A 27,172-nucleotide genomic window follows, 5' to 3' on the forward strand; every position below is an offset into this window, starting at 1 on the left:
TTTAGGTGTACAACTTGAACGGGCCGAGGGTAAGTTACCTAATACAGTATCAATTTTTTTAAATTCGGTACACAATTCGCACTAGTAGAATTAGACCTGGCAAAAAGTTGACCCAACCCGCAAACCCGACCCAACCCAACCCAAAAAAATAGGGTTAGGGTCTCATATTTAGCAACCCGAATGTGAAAGTGACCCAACCCGAAAAAAATCTGGGTTGGATTGGGTTGGGTTAGGTCATGGGTCAACCTGATTGTCAAGTCTAATTGAGATTATTTATGTATTGTTAGAAGTTTCCACTCTTTAATTTTTTCTATTTAGTCTTTACTTTTTATTGTTTACTCTTTAAATTGTTAAATGTTTAAGTTTTTATTTTATATTTGGAATTTTAAGGTTAATTCTTTTAATTTTGACATTTTTCATGTAATTTTTCTTTATTTTTTTAAATTTCAATTATTTTTTAGATGACCTGAATTGACCCATGGGTCAACCCTAACCTGAACATTTAGGGTTAGGGTCTAGCAGTTAACAACCCAACCCGAATTCAACCCAACTCGAATCAACCCCAAATACCTTGACACGACCCGACCCACCCAACCCAATTGCTAGGTCTAAGTAGAATATTTTTGACCAATCAAGATGGGAGTACAGCCCCTTTTTATCCAAAGAGATGTGCCCAAATACACCGCTTTCTAAGAATTGAAGCATGACCATATGATACCAGCATGGCCCAGATTGTGTTACATCAGACGTATGGTCATTAAACCGACTCCTAAACAATAGATTCGTAACGCATGCATCGTGCCACCGGCATTTGACAAAGAAAATTGATTTATTAAATAGAATAAAATATTATTATGTGGGGATGTAGCTCAAATTGTAGAGCGCTCGCTTTGCATGCGAGAGGTACAGGGTTCGATCCCCTGCATCTCTAATTTTATTCATTTTAATTCTGAGAAATAGAATTGAAGGACAAACCTACTACACAGCATTTAAGCATATATAACAATTATGTATACATATTTTAAATATATGTGGGCTGGGCCAGGCCTAGGCTGTGCTTGAAATATTGGGCCCAGGCCCGACTATAAAATTTGCAAGCCTACTATAGGCTTGAACTTAAGGATATTTAATGATCACTAATAGTGATCTAACCAAAATCTTAATGGAAGGTGAGTTTTGGACAACAAAACTCACTAACATCTGTGAAGGTTTTGAAAGTTATGATAAGTTTAAGAGAAATATAAAAAAGTCATTGTGAGTTTTAGATAACATCCCTTATTTTTTATTTTATTACTGGCTTTGGATCTAATTAAAAGCTTATTAGTACTCCTAATTTTTGAACAATAAACTTGCCTGTCTATCTAGTGACCAATTTTCTTCTAGTGAGTAAATCGTATCTCTGCTTCCGGTGGACACCACTAGAGCAATTGATTGTTTCTTGAATGCCATTAAAATCTTTGGGCATTGCCACAAGTAGAGGAATTCATCTTATTCCCCGCTTGAGTTTGGCTTCAATAAATGCAAGTCTATGCTCACACTGTTCAAACTGAACCGGGTTGAACTGACCCGGGTCGGTTGGAACCGTTTGGATCCAAGTTGGTACGAATATGGTAGGGACGAGTCTGAATAGCCTAGAGCCGGACCAGACTGGTCGACCCAAACCTAGTCAGCTTCAGTCAGATTGTTTCAAACCGGGTCAACCCGATTCAGACCGTTACAGGTCAGGCAGGACCCAAACCATCTGGAATTGGAGTCTGGACAACTGGCACAAACCAGGTCAGTTTGGTTGGGTCATTCCGGACCGGGTTGAATTGACCTGGGTCAAACCGTACCAGACCTGGACCGGCCCTAAACCGTATGGATCTGGATTGTTCGAACTGGGTCAATTTTCAGTTGGGTCGGTCCAGGCCAGACTAACATGGGTTCAAATTTGGGATCGGGCTGCCTGACCCAAAGCAGATTGAGATGGTCAACTATGCAATCCCAACTCAGATCAAGTTGGTCCGGTCCAAATCAGGTTGGGTTGGGATACCTAAATGATCCAATCTAGAGTTGGGTATGGCCGGCCCAAATCCGGTTGGTCTAGATTACTGGATTGTTTGGGTTGATTCGGTTTGGGTATAGTTGGGACTTTTGCACTAGAATCAAATCGGACCAAATTGTGCCATGTGATTGAATTTGGATTTATATCAGTTTGGGTGAACTATGTTGGCTCCAGCCAAAACTATTTTTATTCAATAATTAATATAATTTATTGTATTAATTATAAATTATTTCATACAAATGAAAGAAAATTAAAGAAATGGCTAAAGAATTCACACTTATATCATTAATGATTATCTCAATGGATATCCACAACCTAACCCGACCCAATTCATTTAAATTGACCCAATGCTTCTTCAACCCATTTCCAACATACTAAGTAAATGGACGAATTGGATGAAAAATTTGGGCTTGGCTTAGTGTAGGGTTAGGCTATTTCAGACATCAATGATTCAATATTAACTTGAGTTGGAATCAAATTGTGAGTTTCAACCCCGTTATTAATTAGTTAAGAGATCGTTTTTTTTTACTAAAAGCATGTTCGATAAGAAGACTTGATGTGATTCCAACAGAAGAACTTTTTATATTAAAAATTAGATTATAATATATTTAAAATATATAATTATATTCTTCTATAATATATACCTTTTTTATTATAGGTTCAATTTTTATATTAAAAATTAAGATTTGAACCTATAAAATGCAATTTTTGACAAAAATATTCTTTCCATGTAGATCTCAAAAAGTTATTCAAAATAAAAAAGATCATTTCAATCGGACATCTGAATACAAAGCTATGGCCTTTAGAAATTTTCATTTATATGTTAAAAATTAAAAAAAAAAAAACAGCTGATTTTCTAAAACCGGGACGGAATAACTAGTTTTCCAGTTCGACCATCCTGATCAACGGTTTTGGCCAGTTTTTTACTCAATACAGTTTTGGGGGTATGACTGAACTGGCCAGAGACCGATTACGGTTCAATTGGTCCAACCTACCGGTCCAGTCAGGTTTTCTAAATACTGTTCTGGTGCATAATTTCCCATGTCTTATACGCATAGAAGAAGAATCTTGAGAATTCAAAAAGGTAATGGCGAACGGTAGTTTTGGTGGCAAATGGAATTTGGGCCTACTTTATTTTTACTGTGCACCTGATGGATATGTAAAACTCACATGTTCTATTTTTTTTTTTTTTTGCTACTCACATAGTCGCATGATTAATTTAAGCGTATGTAAAACTCAAATGGAATTTGGGTTGGGTCTACTTTAGTTGTAACGAGGACCTGATAGATACGTAAAAGTAACATGATTTAGGCCATAGCATATTGGCTTCAGATCGGGTTGGGGGGTGGATCCGTAATTGACCAAAATTTGATCACCTTATTTGGGTTGGATCCTTATTTTGGACAATTGGATACGATTTTCCAGAAAATAACCCTGATCTAAAATCTAATAGTTGAACTGATAACAAAACCCGTTTTTTCCTGTATAAATTAGCAGCAAACAGTTGGGCTATAACATGCATTGAGCCAGCCCAAACCCAATTCAGGTTAGCTCAAAAAATAGGTCCCGCAGAGGCGCAGAATGAAGATTCTTAGAAGTTATTTAGAAGGGTTTCTTGCAGTTGCAGATGAGGGCAACTTTTTGCCCTGGATATTAATAAAAAATAATATTTTTATAAAATAACTAAAATAAAGTAAATTATTTTGAAAAATATCAACGAAGGGCAATGACACTGTTCATTGTCTTCCTCTGCCCTTCCTCTGGTGATGGAGGCCGGAATTCCCTTTCTGTACCGGTGAAGGAAAACCGAAACACGAACACGGTTGTCTCCACTGTGCCACGAACATTTTAAATCTAACAGCTGATATTCACGATTCGCATTTGTTTTCTGATGTGTGTTATTTTACAATGCATTACCTGTTTGACTGTCTCTGACCATTGCAGCGCCACGACTGTTCATTTCTCGTGGGAGAATTTTCCACCAAAACCCTTTTGAAACGCCTGAAATTCTCTCTCTCTCTCTCTCTCTCTCGTTTAAAAAAGAAAGATCTGAAACAAAAGCATCCGGTCCGTGAAACCAGTACCAGGACGGCAGGACGTCGTACTCTTCTTCTTTCCCCTCTCCGTTTGATTTGGCTATGAGCAATCGTGGAAACTCTACGAATGATCCTGAGTATTCGGGCACTGTAGGTGGGGCTCCCTTTGCAGTTTTGCTAAGGTTTCTTTTAAAGTTTTTTCATGTGTGTGTTCGAGCTCTGAAGACCTGGATTTCTCTGGAAGAAAGAGATGGGTGGGTTCTTATATGCTTGAATCCTTGGAAACTTGACAGGAGGTTTGGATTTCAAGTTGGGGGTGGGTGCATTTTCCGTTTCAGCGCTTCCATTGAAGATGCCCGGCCCCCTCTACATCACGTTTTTCTACTAACGGCTCTTCACGGTTCTTGTTAACGTTGCGAGCAAAAGTTTGAAGCTCAAACGGGTCAGATCGTTTAACTGGTCGATGGTGCTGTGCGTTAATGAGGAACACATGTGATTACATTGTCTTGGACGACTCCACAGTTGACTCCGATACAGTTGTGAGATTCAGGATGAATACAGACGCAGAGGAAGGTATCATTGCCCTTTCTTGATATTTTTCAAAAAAAGGTTACTTTATTTTTATTACTTTATAAAAATATTATCTTTTATTGATATTCAGGGCATGCCCTTATCTACTAGAAACAACCAAGTTGGGGTGAGAGAAAAATTAATAAAATAAATTGACCGACCAACAAATGGAAATGGAAAAAGAGAAAGGGAATGACATAAACTCAAAGAACATCACCATTTTGGATTTTTATTCAGGAGGTGCAATAAAAGCTTTGGAAAAGCAAAACAAATGAAATCACACCGAATAAAACCATTATGTCTTAGGCCAAGCGGCTCAACAGAATGGACCAAAAACTAGACGTTAAATAACAACCGTACGTCTCTCAGTTGACAAAAGCACAATGTTTCCTGATTTCACCAGCGAAACCTGTAAGGACGCCAATGTTACCCATGTTGACCATGGACACCCCAAAATCTTTGAAGAAGGTAGATCCATGGGTAGAAGCCTGGAGCTTGACATAAGCTCTTGTCTCGCTGTCGGTGAGAAGGGCAGCATCCGATTGGAAGAGTCCTCGTCTCTTAGCCACGAGCGTGTAGTAATCAGCGTCGAATGTTTTCCGGCTGCCGGGATCCATCTCGACGAGCGTGGTGTTGTCTCCTGGCTTACATTTGTTCTTCAACCTAGCAATGTAATTGGGGTCCATTGAGGGGTCTGTGTCACCCTTGCCGGTGAAGTTGTACAGTCGGTTGTTGAAGTTAAAGCAGTGAGAAGTCCCAATTGTGTGTGCAGCTGCGCACACATATATACATAAATAAATAAATATATATATATATAATTAATTAATTAGACTTTTAGACAGATCGACCAGCTGGTCTGTATTCTCAGTGTAGATATAAACCTGAAAGGACGACCAGGTCTTTAACACTTAGGCCCTTTGCCTGGAACCTTGACTTGAGGTCGCTGATGTTTGCAAAAGGAGGTGGTAGAAATTGCAAGGCCTCACTGGCATTTGATACTCTTCCATCTCTGCGCCCCGTTGGTACTTCCCAGAATGGTCCTTTATCCTAATTAAGGAATTGAGTAACGTAACCCATTTATTTTACTAACTAATTACTCAGTAGAAGCTAGCAATATATATATATATATAGATATACAAATGATTAAGGATGGCATATTTAATTCTTACAAACACAACTGCGTCTCTAGCTACTAGGGCAATAATATCTGCACATGAAACCACTCCTGGACAAACTTTCTCTACTGCAGATTTTACAGCGTCTATAACCTGGAACCCTCTCAGACTTTGGTTGGGAACTGCAGTTTTCTCAGTTTGCTTGTTTGCAGCAGTAGCATTCAATAGCACCGAACCATCGCATCCCTGATAAATGATCGATGATCAACACATGGTACAAGCTTAATTATTATTAGACACGTACGTAGTAGAGAGATAAGAAATTAAAGATGGAGTCTACTAATTCGTCAAAGAGATGAGCTGTAGCTAGTAATTAAAAATGATGTACCCTGACGAAACAATCATGGAAATGCATCCTTAATAAAGGAGCGGCAAGGCTGGGCGCTCGCGAGAGGAAATGAGCGGTGGTCTGTTCGACGATAGCCTCCACAGACGGGCATGCGTTCTTGTAGAACCCTACTTTCAAGCCCTGCGCATTGGTGGGCTCTGAGACGAAAAGCACAACTGTCAAGTGAAGAAACACAACAACTGAGAAAAGACTAAGAGTAGCCATGTCGGCAGCAGAGGGAGATCTAGAGAGAGAGAGAGAGTGTTGATTCTCTATCAACTCTTAGGCACTGAATTGGTGTTGTGCATGTATAACTTCTGTTATATATATACTTGAGCTTAACCCTAGTCAACTTGTCATGAGCTCTAAATTATTGTTTAATGTGCGCCGTTTAAAATTGAAAATTTCAAAACAAATTAAATGGGGTTGTCGTGCATGGAGGATTCATGGCTGGTTCTGGGTTCTGGGTGAGTTTTAATTTGATTTACAATGGAAAAACAACAGTGATTGAATTAATAATAAAATGACTGTCAAGGATCCAGAAAAATAATAAAGAAAAGAAGGTTCAAATAAACGTAGATGTAGAAGTCATGTACATGTTCATAAGAATCTAAGTGGTGGAAGAATTAAGGGACCGACCATGGATTCGACAACCCTTTATCATGTGTAAGTTCAAATGAAGACTAGTCAGATTTATATAATCTTAAAAGAAAATAATAAAAAAAAACTAGAAGCCCAGCTTTTTCTGTACATTATTTATAACAAGTTCATTGACTTGATCAAAATTACATGCCAATCTCATTAAATAACCAAAACGCTCCTTGAGAAGATATGAAGATAAATTTCCCCTGAAGGCTTCCAAAGAAAAAACAAAAGGTATGTATATGTGATCAAGAAAAGTACCAATAACACCATTAAGAACCTGTTTGAGAGGGCTTCTGCATTGATAAATTATATTGCTTCGGAGAAGCTCTGTAAAGTCGATTTTACAGGTCATATAAGTCTATTTTTGGGTTTCCAGATTTTTATCAAATATGACTTCATAGCGTTTAGGGTTTTTCAATTCAAATATCACCATAAGACATATGCATAAAATCCCTCCAAATGGGTACTAATTAACTATGCCCAATAAGAAGAGAGCTAACGTTGACATATCGAATCTCAGTTGTTACAAAATTAATGGGTTAGTTGAGCATTTTAGGTAATGTTCATTGCAACCCAAACATATTTAAATTCGAGTTGTTATATTAATCTGATTGGCGTTTGGTAGTCTTGAGATTGTTAGTTATACAGAAAAGCAAAACAATCAATATTATAAAACAAAATATCAAGGGAAAAAAGCTAATGCCAGCGTCGTCTACTTCATCTCAATCTGGGTTTCTCTTTGCTATCGAATCTTTGTGATGGTTGGCACAGTTAAGCAACAGCATGTTTTTGAACCACATACAGTTGTTTGGGTATACAACCATACTTACGACAATAGCATAATTACATTAGCCCAGTCAGACGGCTAATTAAATAAAGCTAGCCCAGAAAGAGATGGATGGCTAAACAACTCTACTCTACTTAATTAATTGTTTTTATATCCAAATTAATTGAAATTTTATTAATATAAAGGGGTAGGAGAGCGAAACGATACCTTCCAGGGGGTTTGCTCCGCAACTTAGAGTTGTCCCTTGAAATTATAAAGATGTGTAGCACATGGTTTCTTTAGAAATTGCCGTTTGATTTGAACGTATAGGCTCCATTTGTTTTTTCGGGAAATAGGAGCGAGAAAATCTATCAATGGGAAAGTGATTTCCATCCACAACCATTTGATAAATTATGAATTCCACATTAAAGTTAATTTTCCTAGGTAAATCACCCATCTCCCAGATATATAATTTTTCTATCAAAAAATCATAATGGGACAAGTTTGTCCATTCTAATATTGACTTCTTATTTATATCTATACTACCTATAAAAGAGCAATGGTCCTTTTTCTTTTAGAATTTTTATTGGACATTTTTTATCCCCTATTTAAGCAGCATAAAGAGAGTATATATATCATTTACTCTCACTCTAAAAACTACCCACTTACAAAAATTGTCCATAAGTTATAAATAGTTTTATCTTAAAGATACTATCATGTGCAAATGTACATACACATTTACTAATAAGTAAGAAAAATCATTACTGAATTTACCTAAAAATTAAAAAAATAGATAAATAAGCATATCCTGATAAATGTTTCCTGGAAAACATTTACCTACATAAATACCCGGATAGATGACATTTTGAAAAATGGACAAGCCAATGCAGGAATTAGTCATTAAATTATCCCCATGGTGGTCTCAAAACTGAACGAATTCAGTTTGATTCACTAAGAAATATATTCGTTCATTCCTCACTTGAAAAGATCCCATACACAAAAATAAAATAAGGATCAGTAAGTGAAAAGAATCAAGGGTATTTAATCGAATCCTCTTATACATACTAAATTCAACTAAGTCTAATTGTCCTAACTACCCATATCATATGCGAAGCTAGTGACAGTTCATAAGAGACTGAGATTCTGAAGAAAAGGCATTGATAACATTTACACTGATAGAGCCAGAAAGCATTTGTAGCTAGCTAAGGATAAGACTCTCTTACACCATGTATAGTATAAGCACACATGTTAATTAATAAATATTGTTATGAAGTTATTTAATTTCCACCGATCGACCCGAGGTAAAGCATATGCATCCAACACAGGTTCATGTCGTCGCTTTATTCACCTAGAAAATAATATAATTAAATAAATAAATAAGAATCTTTTAGTGGAGATAATATTGATCGCAAAATCCCAAAGTACAAGTACTGAGAGACGACAGAGTACGTGGTTGTTAATCTGACTGTTTTCTTCTATTCTACTAAATTATTCATGATAAAAGCCATATATTTTATAATAATAATAAAAAAAAACTTCCTCAACTGCCTACAGGCGTATAAAAAAACTTCAGGAAAGCCAGCCACGCAACGCTTTTATTTAATCCAAACCTCACGATAATTGTATTGATTCAATAAAATGCAGGATTTTTTGTTTTTTTTTTTTTTTAAGATGAATAAAAGATTAGGGGATGCATGATTATTTTTTTAATATACATTAATAGAAAACAATTAGTGGGCTTGTGGCGTTCAATTCAATAAATTATTAAAGATATGTGTATTCCATGTGCCTCCACATGTATAAAATAAAGATTCTGTTTCAATGGGGGCGACGTGACTTGGAGATAGCAATACTGCTGGGGCTTTCAATTGATTGTGAAAATCTGAGGCCCAATCCGATATTCGATCCAATTATTCAGAATTTGAATGGTATTTTACTTGGGTGTTTTGGTATTGTGGTGTTGTGTATCTGTTGTAAACTTTTAATTCTGTTTTAGTGATATACCAGGTGTATTACAGAGGAGATTATGTTTGCATTTACTTGGTGTTTTTTATAAAAATGGAAAAAAAAGAAATTGGACTACTCTATATTGTTGATTGCTTTCTGCATTCGCTAAAAGCATGATGGAACTGCACATTGAGTTTCTCCCTCTACAAATATGGAATCACTCTTCAATAATATCCTTACTCCATGGCCTGGGGCAGAGCCAGGCCCCCTCCACCCCCTACTACCATTAAAATCTCCAGAATTTCTACATACATCCTACATATATTTTGGCTCATCTACTTTATGTTTATTAGCTTTTGGTCCTCTCAATTAATGTTTTTTAGTTTCTGGCCCCCTGAAGGAAAAATCCTGCCTCCACACCTTTCTATGGTAGACTTGGCAGTTGAACAATCTCAGTGAAGGGATGAGAGATCCATCATATGGATGGCCGAATCCTGCAGGTAGGTTGGGCGAAATTTCAAAAATTTCTCTCTCTCCCATCTAGGAATCACATTCCCTGTTTTAGAAAATCTGCATTTTCAATGATCAATCTTGAACCAAGAACCGGACCACATCTGAAACCAAAAGGTAGGAGAGGGATATACCTGATATAGAGTAGCAGTAACTCCCAATGAAGGTGTTTACGCCCAAAAAAATCTCCAAAGACTACTCCCACTGAAGATGACACAATGTAGGGTGGAGCAGAATCAGTAGTGTTCTTCCCAAGAACCGAACCCTTCAACAAGAATTCGATGGAGGCTATGAGTACGACTTCAGATCAGCCTTTCTCCAAAGACTGATATCAAGAACTTTTCTTGATTGCTCCTACAAGAATGGAAATTGAACTGGCAATTAGCGGCAACTAGAGGAGAACGCAGGGAAAAGATGGCACAGTCACACTGTTGCTGTCTTCCTCTCTGTGTGATCTAAGATCTAATGTCTGGGGTTTTTGAGATGTTATAAATGGTTCGCCCCCTCCTCCTTTTATAGACTTAAAGAGATCAGCTCCTAATCCCATTAGGAATTTCCTTATTCAAATCCTTATTTGAATCTGGACTCTCTTTAAGTGATAAGGATAAATCCTTATCTTATCTGTAGATTAGATCAGCTCTCCTAATCTCATTAGGAGGTTTCTAGATCCAAATCTCTATTTGGATCTAGACTCTCTAAGTGGATAGGGATAACTCCCTATCCTATCTACTGATCCAAATCCCAGATCCGCCATTGTTTAACTAATCATATTAGACCAGTTCGAAATGGGCTTTAGGTCCAATAAGTCCATGTGCTTAGTAACCCTCCAAACTGCTGCCCATTTGAGCTTCTTTGTATGGCGTGGGACCCAAACATTGATCTACACATCAGTCACATGGGTTCAACCCAACCTTTGTTACAAGGCCTGGCCGAATACACTGTTATGGACAGTGAACCCCTGAGCCCATCACCATGGGTTCTAAACGGGCCCAACACTTACACTAAGTGGTCGCTGGGCCAAGCCACCTTATAAAAACCCAGGGACTGTGGGCAGATGCAAGATTAGCCCATCAGGTATTACCCTCAATGGTCTTACACTTAACATCTCAGCCCATAATGATCAAACACTGCCCGACAAGAGATGACCGACCTCTCACTCGGCTGCAAGGAATAGTGTTGCACTCTCTACTCACATGGATCTCAAGAACTAAAACCTTTTGTAAACATTTTGAAACCGTAATATATATGTATATATTTGTATAAATATATTTTGCAAAAACAAATTTCAACAATTGAAATCGGCTGCCTGTAGTCTTGGTTTCCATCATAGAGAGTGCATCCCCGATCATTACCTTTGTCCGACAAAGGGGCTGATCCTGTTACTATGATCACCCACTCAGATGAATTCTCAGACTGTCCCAACATACCTAAGTTTTGACCCCCTCTAAGGATCTCATTGATTGGCATATCAAAGACAATCCAATCCGACACCTAGTGTAGTATCATAATCAAGTATAGGGGTCAGGTGTAACTTTTCAGTTTTGCCCTCTCCAAGGTCCAGGGCAATACTGAAAATCTAGTCCGGTTCAGGGTTTCAAGTAACCTACATGGCATGTACCTCGGGTCTCACCCTAGCAGTTGAGACAGTCTACCCCAACCAACTTGGCGGCACATCAGTGTCAGCCTTGGCAGGATAAATCTCCCCAGACTTATCCAACGGTTGTGAACATTCTAAACTAAGACGAGTCTCATATATGTCAAGTTTAAGGGTATTACACAGAAACAAACCACAATAACATGAATCAAATATGTACTTTATTCATTTACAATAAATGTCATAATGTACATCATTCTAATTGGAGCTAAGGGCATACACTATCTAACACTCAGACTGTCGGTGACCAACTTCAAATTAGCCCCCATCAAGCAGTTAAATTGTTTGAATCTAGCTACCACTTTGATTGCTTCGAGAGCCGCCCATGTTTCAGCTACATTAATATTCAGTGCTTTTCCTTTAGGTTATGTTTAGTTTGAAGGAAAAGATAAGGATAGGAAAGAAAAGATAGAAAAACCAATACAAGATTTATAAAAGTCTTCCTACCAATTTTTAGTTTTAGGCTATCATATTTTTTGTGTCTTGTACTTGCTTCGGATCATTTAATCTTTCACATTTTCCTATTCTCCACAGAATGGCACAATCCTCATGGACATTCATTATTCTAACTCTTCAAAAAGCTTTCTAGTAAGTACAAGATTGGAGAGCATAGGCTGACTTGATTGAGAAATCTCTCTTTGTGTTCACCCTCCAAATTATTCCATCTTTTTTTTCTTCTAGGGTATCAAAATGGTTTTAATCAAACTCCATATATTTGGACCCACCATTCCAATCTCTTCTTAACTCAACAATAATAAAGTCTATTGCTCGAGCCTGATGTTGGTGGGTTCCATGCCCAAATCAAGGGGTTTACCCCCACCCACCATTCCAGTGTCTTCTTTTAACATTTCCATTGTTTCTGTTTTACTTAGTGGCACTTGTGTGTAAATGATTGTTGCGTGGTACTTCATGTTTACAACTTTTCTTCCCAATTTCTAATGCATAAACACAACAGATAATACGATACTAAATTAGGGGTGTCAATTGGATTGGATTTGGTTCAATCCGGTTCAGTCCAATACGAGTCCATTACAAATGGACCTGGTCCAATCTAGTTCAATGAATATTTTGGACCATTTTGGATTGGTCCAAAGACTGCCCAATCTGTTTAAATTCCTGTTAATTTAAATTTGTTTCAACTCAAACCTGGTCTATTGACACATATGTTCTTATCTTCTATCAATGGACCAGATATTGGTTCAATCCAATATAAATATATTATGGACGGATTAGGTCCAATCCAATATGTCATGTTGATTCATCCAGTCTGTCCAAATTCAATAAATGGTCCGTCCAATCCATCCAAATGGATTTTGATTTGGATGGAGTTCAACCCAAAACTGGTCCATTGACACCCTTATAACAAATTGTGTCGTAGATCGGATTTGGGTAGGATATATACAGTCCAATTAATAATTAGATCAAATTCGATTAATGCATCATAATCCAAGTTATTAAAACCTAGAATCCAACCGAGTCTATTTTGGTGTTTGGCATCAATGTCATTGCTCTAGAAAACGGTGGCGCATCAGCGCCACATTAGGAAAATTGGTGCTCCAAGAAATGGTGACATGTTTGGAACCGTTTTTCCATAAAAAACGGTTCTCCAAGCCATGATTTGGAAATTAAGAAGGCATAGTCAGAGGAAATGCCGAATTCGATGTTTTCTCAATTTGGAGCTTGTTGCTGCCAACAATGACATGATGCGACAGTGATATGGACTTCCTATAATGGGTACTAGTGCTGAAAACAGACATGGAGCACTGGTACTGATGTAGTGCAATCTGGTCACTCCTATCTGGCAGGGGCCTCGCTCCTAACTGGCAACGGACAACACCTGAGAAGGAGAAGATGAAGGATTCTCGGGGAGCTCGCCCGGCGAGAACACTCCAATGCTTAAGTTAGAACTCAGTGGAAAGCTTAGAGAGTAGTAAAGGAAAATGAGCTAAGAGTGGAGATGCGCCCTTTTCGATTACAAAAATTCAATTACCCCTTTCCTTGGGGGTCGAAGCCGTTATATATTAACGCTCTATCAAATCGGGTGTAACCGCCTCTGATTCTTTGCTACAGTCGTTATTCGCCAAGCTGATTCGATTGGTGTAGGTATCCATCGCAGAGTATGATCCTGTCAGCTGAGAGACGTTATGTAGAGCTGGCATGCACGACGCTGCCTGACGTTGAGATGTGGGCACAGTCCTCTGGACTGGCAGGTGCTGCGCTGCCAGACAAGAGACGTGGGAGCAGTCTGACAAGCACGGTCTTGTCGGATAAGAAGTTTCCCGAAGACTCCGGGTTACTCAATAGCGAGCTCTTTTGTAGTGAGCTCCCTTGTAGCGAACTCCTTCGTAGCGAACTCCAATAGCGAGGTGCCTTGCAGCAAGCCGTTCTGTAGCGGGCTGTAGCGAGCTGTCTTGTGGCGAGCTATTCTGCTGAGGTTTCAGTGAGCTCATTACACCGAGTTGTGGCCAAACTGTCATGCTGAGCTGTCACTTACATCGAATCATATCCACCTGTCCCTTAGTTAGGAGGTCGGGTCAAATCACCCTCCATCAATTGCCCCCACTCCTCGGGCTAATGGTCTTACTCTAGCACGAGGAGTTCATGAAGTGATGGGTGGATTTGACCCATAATTTTAACTAGTTTGGCTGATCACATGATGTATACGCACGGATGTCAGGTGACTTCTAGATTTTTTGGGCGCCAAAAAATGCGACAAACTGCCTTCAGTTTCGGAAGACGTGCAACCAACTTTATTTCAGTCTCGGAGGACGTGCAACCAACTTTATTATAAGCTGTTGGATCCGCTTTGATCAAAACAGTTGGTTTTTTGGGCACATTGGCTATAAATAGGAGGGCCCCAGGCCTCATTTTCTTTATGACAACTTGCCTTGCTTTCAGTTTGAGGTTGCGCCTTCTCCTTGTTTGCTCAAGCTCTCCCCGTTTTCGTCGCTTTCTTAGTTCACTTTTCTGGTGAGTCCTCTACTCTGTCCAAACAATGTCTGGGTATCCGTACTACAATGGCTTTTCCTGAGACGGTAATCAGGATGAGGTCCCCTCGAGCTCGAGGGGAGCTTGGGGGTTCCCTGAAGGGCAGGCTTCGGAGGCCCAAGAGGCCTCCGATAACTCGGCTTCCACTTCCCGGGGTCGGGAGCCGGATAGCTTCGGCCCTTCCTCCATGTCAATGGAGAGGCTTCGGGTCGTAGTCTCTTACTCTAACCTCCCCAGGGATCTCATCTACAGCCTCCCATCCGGTAACTATCCCTGGGAGCACGACCACGACGAGATTGTGATCTTTGAGGAGCAGCTCGTGGCTGGTCTCCGACTCCCTCTACACCCTTTGATAGTGGAGGTTCTCACCCATTTCAATGTCACCATAGACCGACTCCATCCAAACTCAATCCAGAATATGGTTGGGACAATTTCTCTGTTTTTTGATTACTGTCTTCCTCTTTCCCTTGATATCTTTGCCACTATCTTGTCAATTAAGAATACCTCCCCCGAAGCCCCTCCAGAAAGGCGCTCTTACTACTTTCCCCCCGTCCTGGCTTCAAGCTCCTCCACGATCTGCCAAACAGGATCCCAGCCTAGATGAGGGGTTATTTTGTAGTTCGCAACCCCGAGGGGTGGCCCTTTCCGACCCACTGGAGGGCCGCCGTTCAGGATCCGAGCGTTGAGCTGAACCCGAAGGTTCGGGAAACGCTGCAGTCTTGGGCGGAGGTAGGCTTCCTCTGTTCGAACTACTTGGCTGAGGACAAGCTCGTGCAAGCCGGCTTGAGCCCCGGTGGGTCACCCTTAGGTCGCCTTCTCCCATTTTTTTTTTGCGAGCTGGACTAGTGCCTTGTGATTCTTTCAGCTAACATGTCTGGTGTGGATGCACGTCGCCTTTTGTCGAGCAACTAGAAGCGTAGGGCAAAGAGCTCACGCCCCGACCAAGCGTCCACTTCTGGGGCCGCCGAGTTTGAGGCTGCGGACCCAGCCTTTGTTCCGTTTCCGGAGGTCCCACCCGTGCCCTTCGAGGGAGTAGCCGCGGGAGGCAGCGAAGAAGAAGAGGTCCCACCTCAGGAGCAGTACCCTCGGGCCGCGCGGTCTGACCCCACCGTCTTTCCGTGGTTTCCTACCGAGGGGAGGGACGAAAGCGTCACCAACTTCCTCGTGGCCTCGTGGAGGAGCCGGCAGGCGGTCAATCACGAGGAGATCGCGAACTGGGCCAGGATGCACCCTAGGCAGCTGTCTAAGCTGGCCTCGGCTCACTGCATGGTGGTAAGTGCCTGCTTCTTCCTTTTTTCTCCCCCCCTTTTCTTTTCTCTCTCCCCCTTACTTACCTCAGCTTTCTATTGGTAGTTGAACTCCGCCATCCATGCCATGGCCTGTCAGACTGCTATTCACTCCGAGGATGCCGTCAATCAGAGGTCGGAAGTGCAAAGGCTCCAACACGAGCTCGACCAGGCCCGGGATGAGTTCCTCCAGGCTCAGAAGGGGAGTGAGGCCCAGGAGCTGCTCGTTAGAGACCAGGAAGCGTGGATCTCCTGACTGTCTGAGGAGAGCGCCCGTTACAGGGAGAAGTCTTCGAGGGTGGCAGCAGAGAGGGAGCTTCTTCGTCAGCAGGTCTAGAGCTTGGAGTCCACACTCCATGAGCGGAGCCGTAACTTTGACGTCGCGGTGGAGGGAGAGTGGGCTAAGGCAGTGGAGGACTTTAAAGAGTCCCAGCAGTTCCACGACCTCTAGGTTGAGTACGGCTCGAAGTCCTACCGCTCAGGGTTCAAGCTTTGTCAATGGATAGTACGAAAGAAGTTCTCCAGTCTTAACCTCGAAGGCGTAACTATGAGAGACCTGGCCCCAGAGACGACGGACACTATGGAGGAGGAGGAGCCCGATTCCCTGGAGGAGAGCGATGAGGACGTAGAGGAGGTGAGACCTTGAGGCTGGTTGCTCTCTTTTTTTTCTTCTTCTGAAATGAATCTTTTGAAGTGGTTTGTCCCGGGCGGCTGAGCCTGGTTCTCTTTCTTTTCTTTCTGTTTTGATGCACTCTCCCGGGCTGTTAGGCCCGATTTTTTTTATAAGAACTAGTAATGAAATGTTTCTCATTTTTTTGCTAAGTGTTGTGCGATTTACTCTTTTGCCGAAGTGACTATTTCACTCGAACTGTTAGAGCTAAGTGCCCGAAGTGGGGTTTCTCGATTATCGTTACCCCGAGTTGTCTCCTAGTACTTGGTGGGGGTGATTTTATAACATACTCCGAGGTGACCAACATAGCGAGCATATGCCGGACCTGTATGCACCTGGGTTACTTAAGTTGAAGTCGGTTGTCCCTAACGGGTCCAACCTGTATACCGGGGCAGGCTATGCATCATAGGGTTCACACCCGAGCTGCCTGTGCCTTTGGTATTAATACTTAGCCTATGTTGATGAAGCAGTTAGGTCTTATACGATGCCGAGGTCTTTGTTAGCTTGGCGTTTTAGCCCTTTGGCTGGGGGAGTGACTTATGGTCCACTCTCCTAGAGTTCGCCCATGCCATAGAGGCGACTGGGTCTTATAGTGTCGAGGTCTTCGTTAGCTCGGCATATTGGCCCTTAGGCTCGGGGAGCAACTATGGTCCACCCCCTTCTAGATTTTGCTCATGCCGAAGAGGCGACTGAGTCTTATAGTGTCGAGGTCTTTGTTAGCTTGGCATATTATCCCTTAGGCTCGGGGAGCGACTACAGTCCACCCCCTACTGGAGTTCGCCCATGCCGAAGAGGCGACTAGGTCTTATAATGTCGAGGTCTTCGTTAGCTCGGCATATTAGCCCTTAGGCTCGGGGAGCGACTACGGTCCACCCCCTTCTGAAGTTCGCCCATGCCGAAGAGGCGACTGGGTCTTATAGTGCTGAGATCTCCGTTAGCTCGGCATATTAGCCCTTAGGCTCGGGGAGCGACTATGGTTCACTCCGCTCGATGATTATAGGTAATACTGCCTTAAGTTGACAATATTCCATGCCCGTGGTACTTGTTTCCCTTCTAGGGTTTCGAGTTCGTACGTTCCTTCCTTGAGCACCCATTTTACTCGATAGGGTCCTTTCCAATTTGGCCCGAGCTTACCAACACCGAGCTCAGGTACCATGACTTTAGAAGAACCAGGTCTCCACCACGGAGGTTCCGCTTTTTGACCCTGGCATTATAGTACCAAGCTACTCTTTGCTGGTAAACCGCGGTCCTAATGTATGCGAGGTCTCGTACCTCGTCAAGTAGGTCGAGGTTGGTGCGTAGCTTGTCGTCTTTTGCTTCGTCATCGTACACTTCTAGACATAGCGTGAGAACCTCGATCTCGGCTGGGATGACTGCTTCAGTGCCATAAGTGAGGTTGAAGGGAGTCTCGCCTATTGCGGTCTTTACCGTTGTCCGATAAGCCCATAGTACAATGGGTAGCTCATTTACCCAGAGTCCCTTAGCTCGGTCGAGGCGTGTCTTCAGTCCGCGGAGAATGGCTCTGTTCGTGACCTCCGCTTGACCGTTTGCTTGAGGGTGTGCTACCGAGGTGAAATTTTGTTGAATTCCCATATCTTTGCACCAGTTCTGGAATTTAATATCCTCGAACTGCTTACCGTTGTCAAAGATTAGTACCCGGGGTAGTCCGTAACGACACACTATACTCTTCTAGAATAAGTTTTGCACATTCCGCACTGTGATCGTTGTTAGAGGTTCAGCTTCTACCCACTTAGTGAAACAATCAATTGCCATCACTAAGAACCTCCTCTACTTTGTCGTTGGCAGAAATGGTCCGAGTATATCGATCCCCCACTGTGCGAAAGGCCACGGGCTAGTGAGATACTTTAGATCGGCGGCAGGCTAGTGGTGGATGTTGGCGTGCTTCTGGCACTTGTCACATCTTCTGACGAGCTCAATCGCATATGCCTTCATCGTTGGCCAGTAGTATCCCTGTCGTAGCGCTTTCTGGGCGAGAGCCCTACCCCCCCAAGTGTCCGACGCACAGGCCCTCATGAGTGTCACGGAGCACGAGCTCGGCCTCGGAAGGTTACAAGCAACGCAGATAGGGGAGCGTGTAAGATTTTTAGTACAACCGTTCGTCTATTATGACATATTTGGCCACCTGACGCTCTACCCTTCTAGCGGCATTGTGATCTACAGGGAGGGTCCTATGTAGCAGGAAGCTCGCGAGTGGATCAATCCAGCTCAGCTCTGCTTGAACAACAGGAGCGACCTCCTCTACCCCCCAAGAATGCTAGGCCAAGGAAAGTTCTCTATATACACAGTTCTCATGGTATTATCACGGGTACTGGCTAACCGGGACAGGGCGTCGGCCTTAGCATTCTTAGATCTCGGGATTTGCTTGATGAAGTGAGACTGGAAGTTGAGCAGAGCCTCTCTGACTTTGGCTAAGTAGGCGATCATGGTTGGATCGCGGGCTTCATATTCACCAATAACCTAGTTGACCACAAGCTGAGAATCACTACAGATGACGATGTGCTTGGCTTTCACTTCGTTTGCTAGAGCCAGCCCGGCTATTAACGCCTCGTAATCCGCTTCATTGTTGGACGCCGCAAACTCAAAGCGTAACGCATACTCTAGTTTCACCCCGCTTGGCCCATATAGAACGATTCCAGCTTCGCTGCCCTGTTGGTTGGACGAGCCATCCACGTGAAGGATCCAGGGCTCCTCATCCCAAGTCGGGTTCGATCTAACTAGGAGAGAAGCCGCACTAGTTGCTACCTTACGGTACTCGAGCTCAACCGGCTTGGGAACCTCGGGCTCATCTGACCTGGGGGCCTTGGGCTCGACCGGCCTAGGGACTTCGGTGCTGCAAGTGCATTCCGTGACAAAGTTAGCTAAGGCTTGGGCCTTGATAGCAGTTCGCAGCTTGTACTGGAGGTCGTATTCGCTAAGCTTGATGGCCCACTTTGTCAACCTACCAGAGACCTCGGGCTTGAGCAAGACTTGCCTCAGAGGCTTGTTGGTGAGGACGACAACAATATGGGCTTGGAAGTACGGACGGAGCTTCCAAGCTGCAATCACTAGCGCAAACGCCAACTTTTCGATCTCTGGATACTTCGTCTCTACACCCTGCAACACTTTGCTAACATAGTAGATAAGTCGGCAGGACCCGATCTACTTCTCTTATCAGTACCAAGCTAACCACCTCTTGCAGAGAGGTACAACTCCAAAACATCACACTCCTCGGGTCGGGTTAAGACTAGGATACTGGCGAGGTACCTTTTGAGCTCATCGAACGCGAGCTGGCATTCTTTGGTCCATTCAAAGCTTTTGCTTTTAATTGCCTTAAAGAAAGGCAGGCAACGATCTGCCAATTTGGACATGAAGCGGCTTAGAGCGGCTATGCGGCCATTCAACCTCTGAACCTCCTTCAATTTCCGGGGTGGTCTCATATCTAGGATAGCCTTGATTTTATCCAGGTTGGCCTTAATGCCACGCCGGTTGACGATGTACCCTAGGAATTTACCCGAGGTGACACCAAAGGCACACTTGTCTGGGTTCAGTTTCATGTTAAACTTACGTAGAATTTTGAAAACAGAATGCAAATCTTTTATTAAATCATGTGAAAACTGAGTCTTGACGACCATGTCGTCTACATAACATTCTACTTTCTTGCCGATCAACGGCTCGAACAACTTATTTACAAGTCTTTGAAAGGTAGCCCCGACATTTTTCAGTCCGAAGGGCATGACCTTGTAACAGCGCAGGCCTAGCTCGGTTATAAAAGCTTTTTTTTCTTCATCGGCAGGGTCCATTATTATCTGGTTATAGCCCGAGTAGGCGTCCAAGAAACTCAGCAACTCATTCCCTAAGGTCGCGTCTACTAGGTGGTCAATCTTGGGGAGTGGGAAGCAATTCGTCGGACAAGTTCGGTTCAGGTTGGTATAATCGACGTGCATGCGCTATTTACCGTTGGCCTTCTTTACCAGGACTGGGTTGGCTACCCAGCTCGGGTAATGGACCTCTCTGATAAAGTCAGCTGCGAGGAGCTTTCCGACCTCCTCGTCAACTGCTTTCCAGTGCTCTGAGGCTAAGTTGCGTTTCTTCTGTCTAACGGACCTAACTACAAGATCAGTATTTAGCCTGTGAGTTATGATGCTAGGGTCTATGTCGGGCATCTCTGCCGCGGACCATGCAAAAACATCTAAATTTTCAAGTAAAAAAACTTACCAGTTGAGATCGCAGAGGCTCCTTGAATGAAGCGCCGATCTGAATTGTCCGAGCTAGGTCCTCTGCCGAGGCTGGGACAGAGACAGTCTCTTCCATAGGTGCAACTCGCTCTTCGCATTGCCCCGCAGGTCGCTCTAGCTCGAGGTCGTCAGCCACCTTGGCTTTCCCTTTGAGGGTGGTGACGTAGCACTTGCGACACTTGAGCTGATCACCTCGCGCTACCCCAACTTCGAAGTCCGTGGGGAACTTCATCGCCAAATAATAGGTGGAGACCACCACACGAAGAGCATGGGTGATGGGCCGACCTATTATGACGTTGTACGGGGAGGGAGTTGCGACCACCAAGAAGTCGTGGTTGAGCCTTACTATGCTAGGCCAAGTGCCAACCTCCACAGGTACTGTGATTCTCCCTAGGGGCCTGACCTCCTCTCTGCTGAAATCTACCAAGGGAGTACTTGCGGGCTTGAGATCGCTCTCCTGGAGCTGAAGCTTGTCGAACGCTGCCTTGAAAAGAATATCTGTCGAACTGCCGAAGTCAACGAGGACGTGCTTGACTTCAAAGTCATTAATCCTTATCTTTACGATGAGCGCGTCATCGTGGGGGTAGTGGACCCCGCGCGCGTCGTCCTCAGTGAAGAAGATTGGGTCTTCTGTCCTTGGCCGCTTCGGGGGGTTCTGCTCCTCCCTTCCGACCTCTCGAGCTGAAATCCGAGCTGCAGCCAAAGTGCAGCCTGCGACGATCGAGCCTCTGACGATCACATGAATAGTTCCCCGAACTGGTCTCTCTTCAGGGGGCTGCCTCTGCGGCTGCTCTCCCTGCCGACCTGCTTTATTATTATTATTATTTTGTATAAAATTACTTAGGTATCCGCGACGGATGAGCTCTTCTATCTCGTCGCGGAGGTTCTTACAATTCTTGGTACTATGACCGTGATCTTTATGAAAACTACAATACAAGTTCTTATTTCTTACATTGGGGTCCCCTTTCAGCCAAGGTGGCCACTTCACATACGGGGCCGTCTTTGATCGCCATAAGGATCTCGGCCCGCTTCACGTTCAGGGGGTGTAGTCTATCCTTCCTGCTGGCGGAGCTCGGAAAGGCTGACTCGGCCTTGCCCCCCGAACCGGGTCTTTCTTCTTCTTACTGTCCCTGTGGGTTGAGGACTCATCTTCTCTTTTCTTTTTCTCAGGCACACTCTCATTCTTTTGGTTGATCTCTTCCTCCATCCCTATGAACTGGTCCGCGAGCTTGAGGAACTTGGTTACAGTCTTCAGCCGGTTGACAACCACGTGCCACTTGAATTCTTTGTGTGTGATGCCTCTCTTGGCTGCTGTGAGTCGCACTGCGGGGTTCAGGTCGGGTATCTGTAAACAAGCGTCATTGAACCGCTTGATGTAACTCCGAATGGACTCCCCTTCCCTCTGGACTATGCCAAGGAGGATCTCTTGGGTTCTCGGGTAACGCTTGCTGGTGACGAAATAAGAGGTGAAAACCTGCACGAACTGTGCCCAGCTCTTTATTGACCTGGGTGCGAGGTTTCTATACCAAGTGTGGGCCACTCCTTTGAAGGTTGTTGAGAAGGCCACACACATGTAGGATTCGCTCGCTCTTTCCAGGTGCATCTGCGACTGGAAGGCGTCGACGTGGTCATTTGGATCGAACGACCCATCGTACTTGTCCAAGGGAGGGACCTTGAAGTCCTTAGGCATAGGGATGGCAAGAAGTTCTGGAGATAGGGGGGAGGGAACTGAGAGGAGTGGAGTGGCTTCTACCTCATCCGAACTCACCTCTTCCTTACCCTTGAGCTCGGGCAGGTTATAAGTGGCAGTTTGGTGAGCTCGGCAGCGTCTCCGATGCTTCTTCACTGGCTCAACGTTAGTACTGCTTGCTTTTGTGTTGCCGAGCTTGACGGGCCCAGGGTGGGGCTCAGATTGTTGCTGGTGGTTGTGAGCTGAAGGGCCTTGTCTATAGTTTGCGGCCAGGACCTCGAACTGGTTCTCGGCGAGCGGAAGCTCAAACTGTGAAGGTCGAGGCGACGCGGATCTAACTGGCTGAGAGGCTCCAGACCTGACTACAGGCTGCGAGGTGGGGGGAGTAACTTGTCTTTCCCTCCTGCCGTGGGATGAGACCTGGCTTCCGAGAGGGTTCTGAGTTCGGGAGGTCTCTCGGCGGGGGGGACGCTCGCTGCAACAGCGGGGCTGAGCTTGCTGTGTAGCAGGGTGTCGAGGTGGAACTTGTTGCTGATACTACGGCAGCGGTGGAAACTGCTGCTGATACTGCTGTTGGTAGATGTGGTGAAGCATTTGCTGCTGGTATAGCTGGAACTGGTGGACCTGCTGCATTTGAGCTTGCATAGCTCGCACGTAGTGTACCAAGTTTTCTAGCTGGTTTTGTCCAGCCACCGGGAGAACTGATGGTTCTGCAAAGGTCGCCTCTACCAGCGAAGGAAGCAGAGCATTTACTGGCGCCATGACCTAAGGTGCACTCAAGGTAGGAACTCCGTTCACGGAGAGGGGTACAGTGAACTAGCCAATGCAGATGGTAGGGAGTTGAGGTCGTTCCCCAGAGGTGTTTTGGTCGGCACTTCATTCGGCATTGCTGGAGGAAGCCATTGAAGTCTTACTGAAAGTTGCGGTGTTTGGTATAGGAAGGTCTTTTGAAGCGATTCCCATAGACGGCGCAAAATGATGTAGCGTGATCTGGTCACTCCTAACTGGCAGGGGCCTCGCTCCTAACTGGAAACGGGCAACACCTGAGAAGGAGAAGATGAAGGATTCCCGGGGAGCTCGCCCGAGGGGAACACTCCAATGCTTAAGTTAGAACTCGGTGGAAAGTTTAGAGAGTAGTAAAGGAAAATGAGCTAAGAGTGGAGATGCGCTCTTTTCGATTACAAAAATTCAATTACCCCTTTCCTTGGGGGTCGGAGCCCTTATATATTAACACTCTATCAAATCGGGTGTAACCGCCTCTGATTCTCTGCTACAGCCGTTATTCGTCAGGCTGATTCAATTGGTGCAGGTATCCGTCGCAGAGTACGGTCCTGTCAGTTGAGAGACGTTATGCAAAGCTGGCATGCACGATGCCGCCTGACGTTGAGACGTGGGCGCAGTTCTCTAGACTGGCAGGTGCTGCGCCGCCAGACAAAGCAGTATGATAAGCACGGTGTTGTCGGATAAGAAGTTTCCCGAAGACTCTGGGTTACTTAATAGCGAGCTCCTTTGTAGCGAGCTCCCTTATAGCGAACTCCTTCGTAGCGAGCTCCAATAGCGAGCTACCTTGCAGCAAGCCGTTCTATAGCGAGCTGTCTTGTGGCGAGCTGTTCTGCTGGGGTTTTAGCGAGCTCATTACGCTAAGTTGTGGCCAAGCTGTCATGTTGAACTGTCACTTATGTCGAGTCATATCCACATATCATTTTATTAAGAGGTCGGGTCAAATCACCCTCCATCAGGTATCAACTAGAAGGTATTGCTATTAGCCCCGGTAACATTTTCAAACAAAAAAAAGACACCATTTTTGTAGAAAAGGTTATTCTAACCTACAGAAAACGGGGTGCTGTACCACTGCTCGTGATTCTCAGCCGATACCACTAGTTGTAGTCTTGAAGGTCTTAGCCTCTAGAGGGCCCCTACCACTATCAACCTCAACCTATACCCTAGGTTGTTGACTATCCTAAGGCCTCGCTCATTCTTTGGTAAGTCGTTTACATGGGTCATGTTCTTTTTTATTACAATAAGTTAAATAATTGATTTTTTTATAAATTTAATTATCAATAGTGGCAATTTTGACATACAATGTTTTGACGACTTTCCTACTAAGAAATGGATATTATTTATCTACCTAACGAAAACTAATTTAATATGTGACTCACAATTACCCATACGCAAAGACATGTACCCTTCTATTTACAGAAAAACGAATGGGACTTAAGGTTGTGTTTGGTTGTTGTGCAAATTTTACTTTAACTAGGATAAATGTATAGGAGTGAAAATGAAGAAAAGAAAATTTTGATTTAACTTGTTTTGGGTTTTACTTTATTATGGGAGTGTAAATAAAAAAAAAAAAACAAATTTTGATTTAACTTTGTTTTGGGTTTTGCACTTTTACTTAATTCTGATTCGTGTTTTTACTTCATTTGTACTGCAATCAAAGAAAATAAAGCTAAAATTTGAAACAAAAAATATGTCAGAATTTACACTCAAGTCATTTGCACTGTCTTAATTTTGCATAACTACAGATTGATTTACATTGCAACCAAACACAACCTAAAGGTCTAACTGTACCGTTGTAAAATTTCAGCATCTTCTCTGAAGGTCTCTCCCTTTGCTGCCATGAAAAACTAAAAACCTCAGTTATCTCTGAAGCCTTGAAAATCTCAAGCCCTAATTGTCTGCTACCATTACTATCCCCTATTCTCCTTGCTGTTGCAGTATTGCTTGTCTATTCTTGAATAAACCAGTACTTTTGATAGATAAGTTGCTTCAACTTAAAATTCTCATTTTATAACAAGTTTAAACAATGATGTAGAAACTTTTTTTGGTAATAAAGGAAATTCATTAAACCAGAACAAAACAAGAGAGAAAACAAGCTACACCGAAACAAAAAGGAAAAACAAACAAAACAACTAACCACTAATGGGAAACTCCCTGTATAACAAATCAGAGATCACAAAAGGGATAGCACAATTGGAAAAGAAACTAGCAGAAAAAACACACTTTGCAGCTTCATGAGCTGCCCTATTCAGTGATCTTGAGCAAAACTGAAAACTGAAATTTCTTCTTCCAGCCATTTCAGCAATGTCACGACAGCAAAAAAGCAATTTCTGGATTTTCCTTCTGATTGGCTGAACAACAAGCTAGACTTCACAAGACTTTCACAGTCCGAGTCAAAATCTACATTTGTAAGGCCCAACTGATCTGCAAAATTAACAGCTTTCCACCCACAGTGCTTTTGCTTCAGCAACGAGCGGCGACGTCGACTTCACAGCTCCGTAACCAACTGCCGCCCGAAAAAACCACACTAGATTGGATGCATGAGACTCGACAGAGTCTAATAGAATGAAGGATTCAATAGCTCATTTTTCATCTGCAGCATTTTAGGCCCGGCCCAATCTGTAGCTGTAAATTAGGGGCTGTTTGGCATGTTGCCGTTTCCTGGAGCAAGGGCACCACATCAGCACCACATAAGAAAAAATGGTGCTCCAGGAAATGGACATTTGTTTAGAACTATTTTTTCATAAAAATGGTGCTCCAAGTCATGCTTCCCTAGCAATGCCAAATTTGGCGTTTCTTGGAGCTGCATCTCATTGCTGCCAACAGGGCAGTGATGTGGCACTGGATAATGGGTACTAGTGCTGAAAACGTTTCCTGAGGCAATGGTATCCAACAAAAAAAGTTGTCGTTGCTCCAGGAAACGTTATACCTAACAACAACAATTCCAAACAAAAATAAAAACACCATTTTCTAAAAAACGGTACTCCAAACCACACATTAACACTGCAGCATTGCCAAACATATACTTAAATCCCAGCCCAATTTGTGCCAACAACCCACCTGCTTCGGGCTTAGACTTGCTGCTATCGGCTATCCCATTGAGCCGCGAGTTGGGATCTCCTACCAACAAAACACGTTCCAACCCCTTCTAACCCCTACCAACATCTTACACAGCACGTCTTACCATGCGACTAGACATGTTCATGGGCCGGGTGGCTCGACGGGCCGGCCCGACCCAGCCCCCGAACGAGCTTGAACATGTTTATAGGTCCATGGGCTTAAACTCGGGCCAAAAAGCCCAGCCCGCAATAAATTCGAGTCGGGTTCGGGTTTTGTCAAAATAGCCAGGCCCGGCCCGACTTAAAATGGGTTATGTGATTATGTCCATTTGAATAAATTTTTTGATTTAAGAATGTAAAACTGTGTTTTAAAACGTAAAAGGGAAAAAAAACTATCTTGTAGGCCCATTGTTCATTTAAATAGAAAAAAAAAATCATCTGAAATTTTAATTCTAATTTGAATAGGGAAAATTGTAATTTTTTTTATTAGATCGTGCTTTGGGCTCGGGCTCAAGCTTCGAGCTTTTTATTAGAGCCAGACTCGAGCCCAAGTTATAAGCCCATTGGTCGAATCGGGTTCGGGCTCGGGCTCAGGCTTCAGGCTTTTTATCAGAGTCAGACTCGAGCCCAAGTTATAGACCCATTGGTCGAACCAGGCTCGGGTTCGGGCCTAACGTATTTCCATTAATGATGAATAAAAGCCCGGCCCGAACCCGGCCCGGCCCATGAAAAGTCTACATGCGACTGAGACCCGCCATGAATGAGATATAAGATGTCAGATTGTCTTGG

General features: G+C 43.4%; 1 protein-coding gene across 1 annotated transcript; it reads right to left on the reverse strand.

The window, feature by feature from the left end:
• Positions 1 to 4,773: 4,773 nt before the first annotated feature.
• LOC104585679 (peroxidase 27-like) lies at positions 4,774 to 6,449 on the reverse strand. The gene is made up of 4 exons (XM_010242634.2): positions 6,154 to 6,449; positions 5,820 to 6,011; positions 5,532 to 5,697; positions 4,774 to 5,422 (listed from the first exon to the last, which is right to left on the reverse strand). Exons 1-4 carry the CDS (start codon positions 6,376 to 6,378, stop codon positions 5,016 to 5,018), a joined length of 990 nt encoding a protein of 329 aa, XP_010240936.1. The 5' UTR covers positions 6,379 to 6,449; the 3' UTR covers positions 4,774 to 5,015.
• Positions 6,450 to 27,172: the final 20,723 nt, after the last annotated feature.

This window comes from Nelumbo nucifera, chromosome 1 (assembly GCF_055504915.1).
Source record: "Nelumbo nucifera cultivar China Antique chromosome 1, China Antique-T2T, whole genome shotgun sequence".
Classification (NCBI taxonomy): Eukaryota; Viridiplantae; Streptophyta; class Magnoliopsida; order Proteales; family Nelumbonaceae; genus Nelumbo; species Nelumbo nucifera.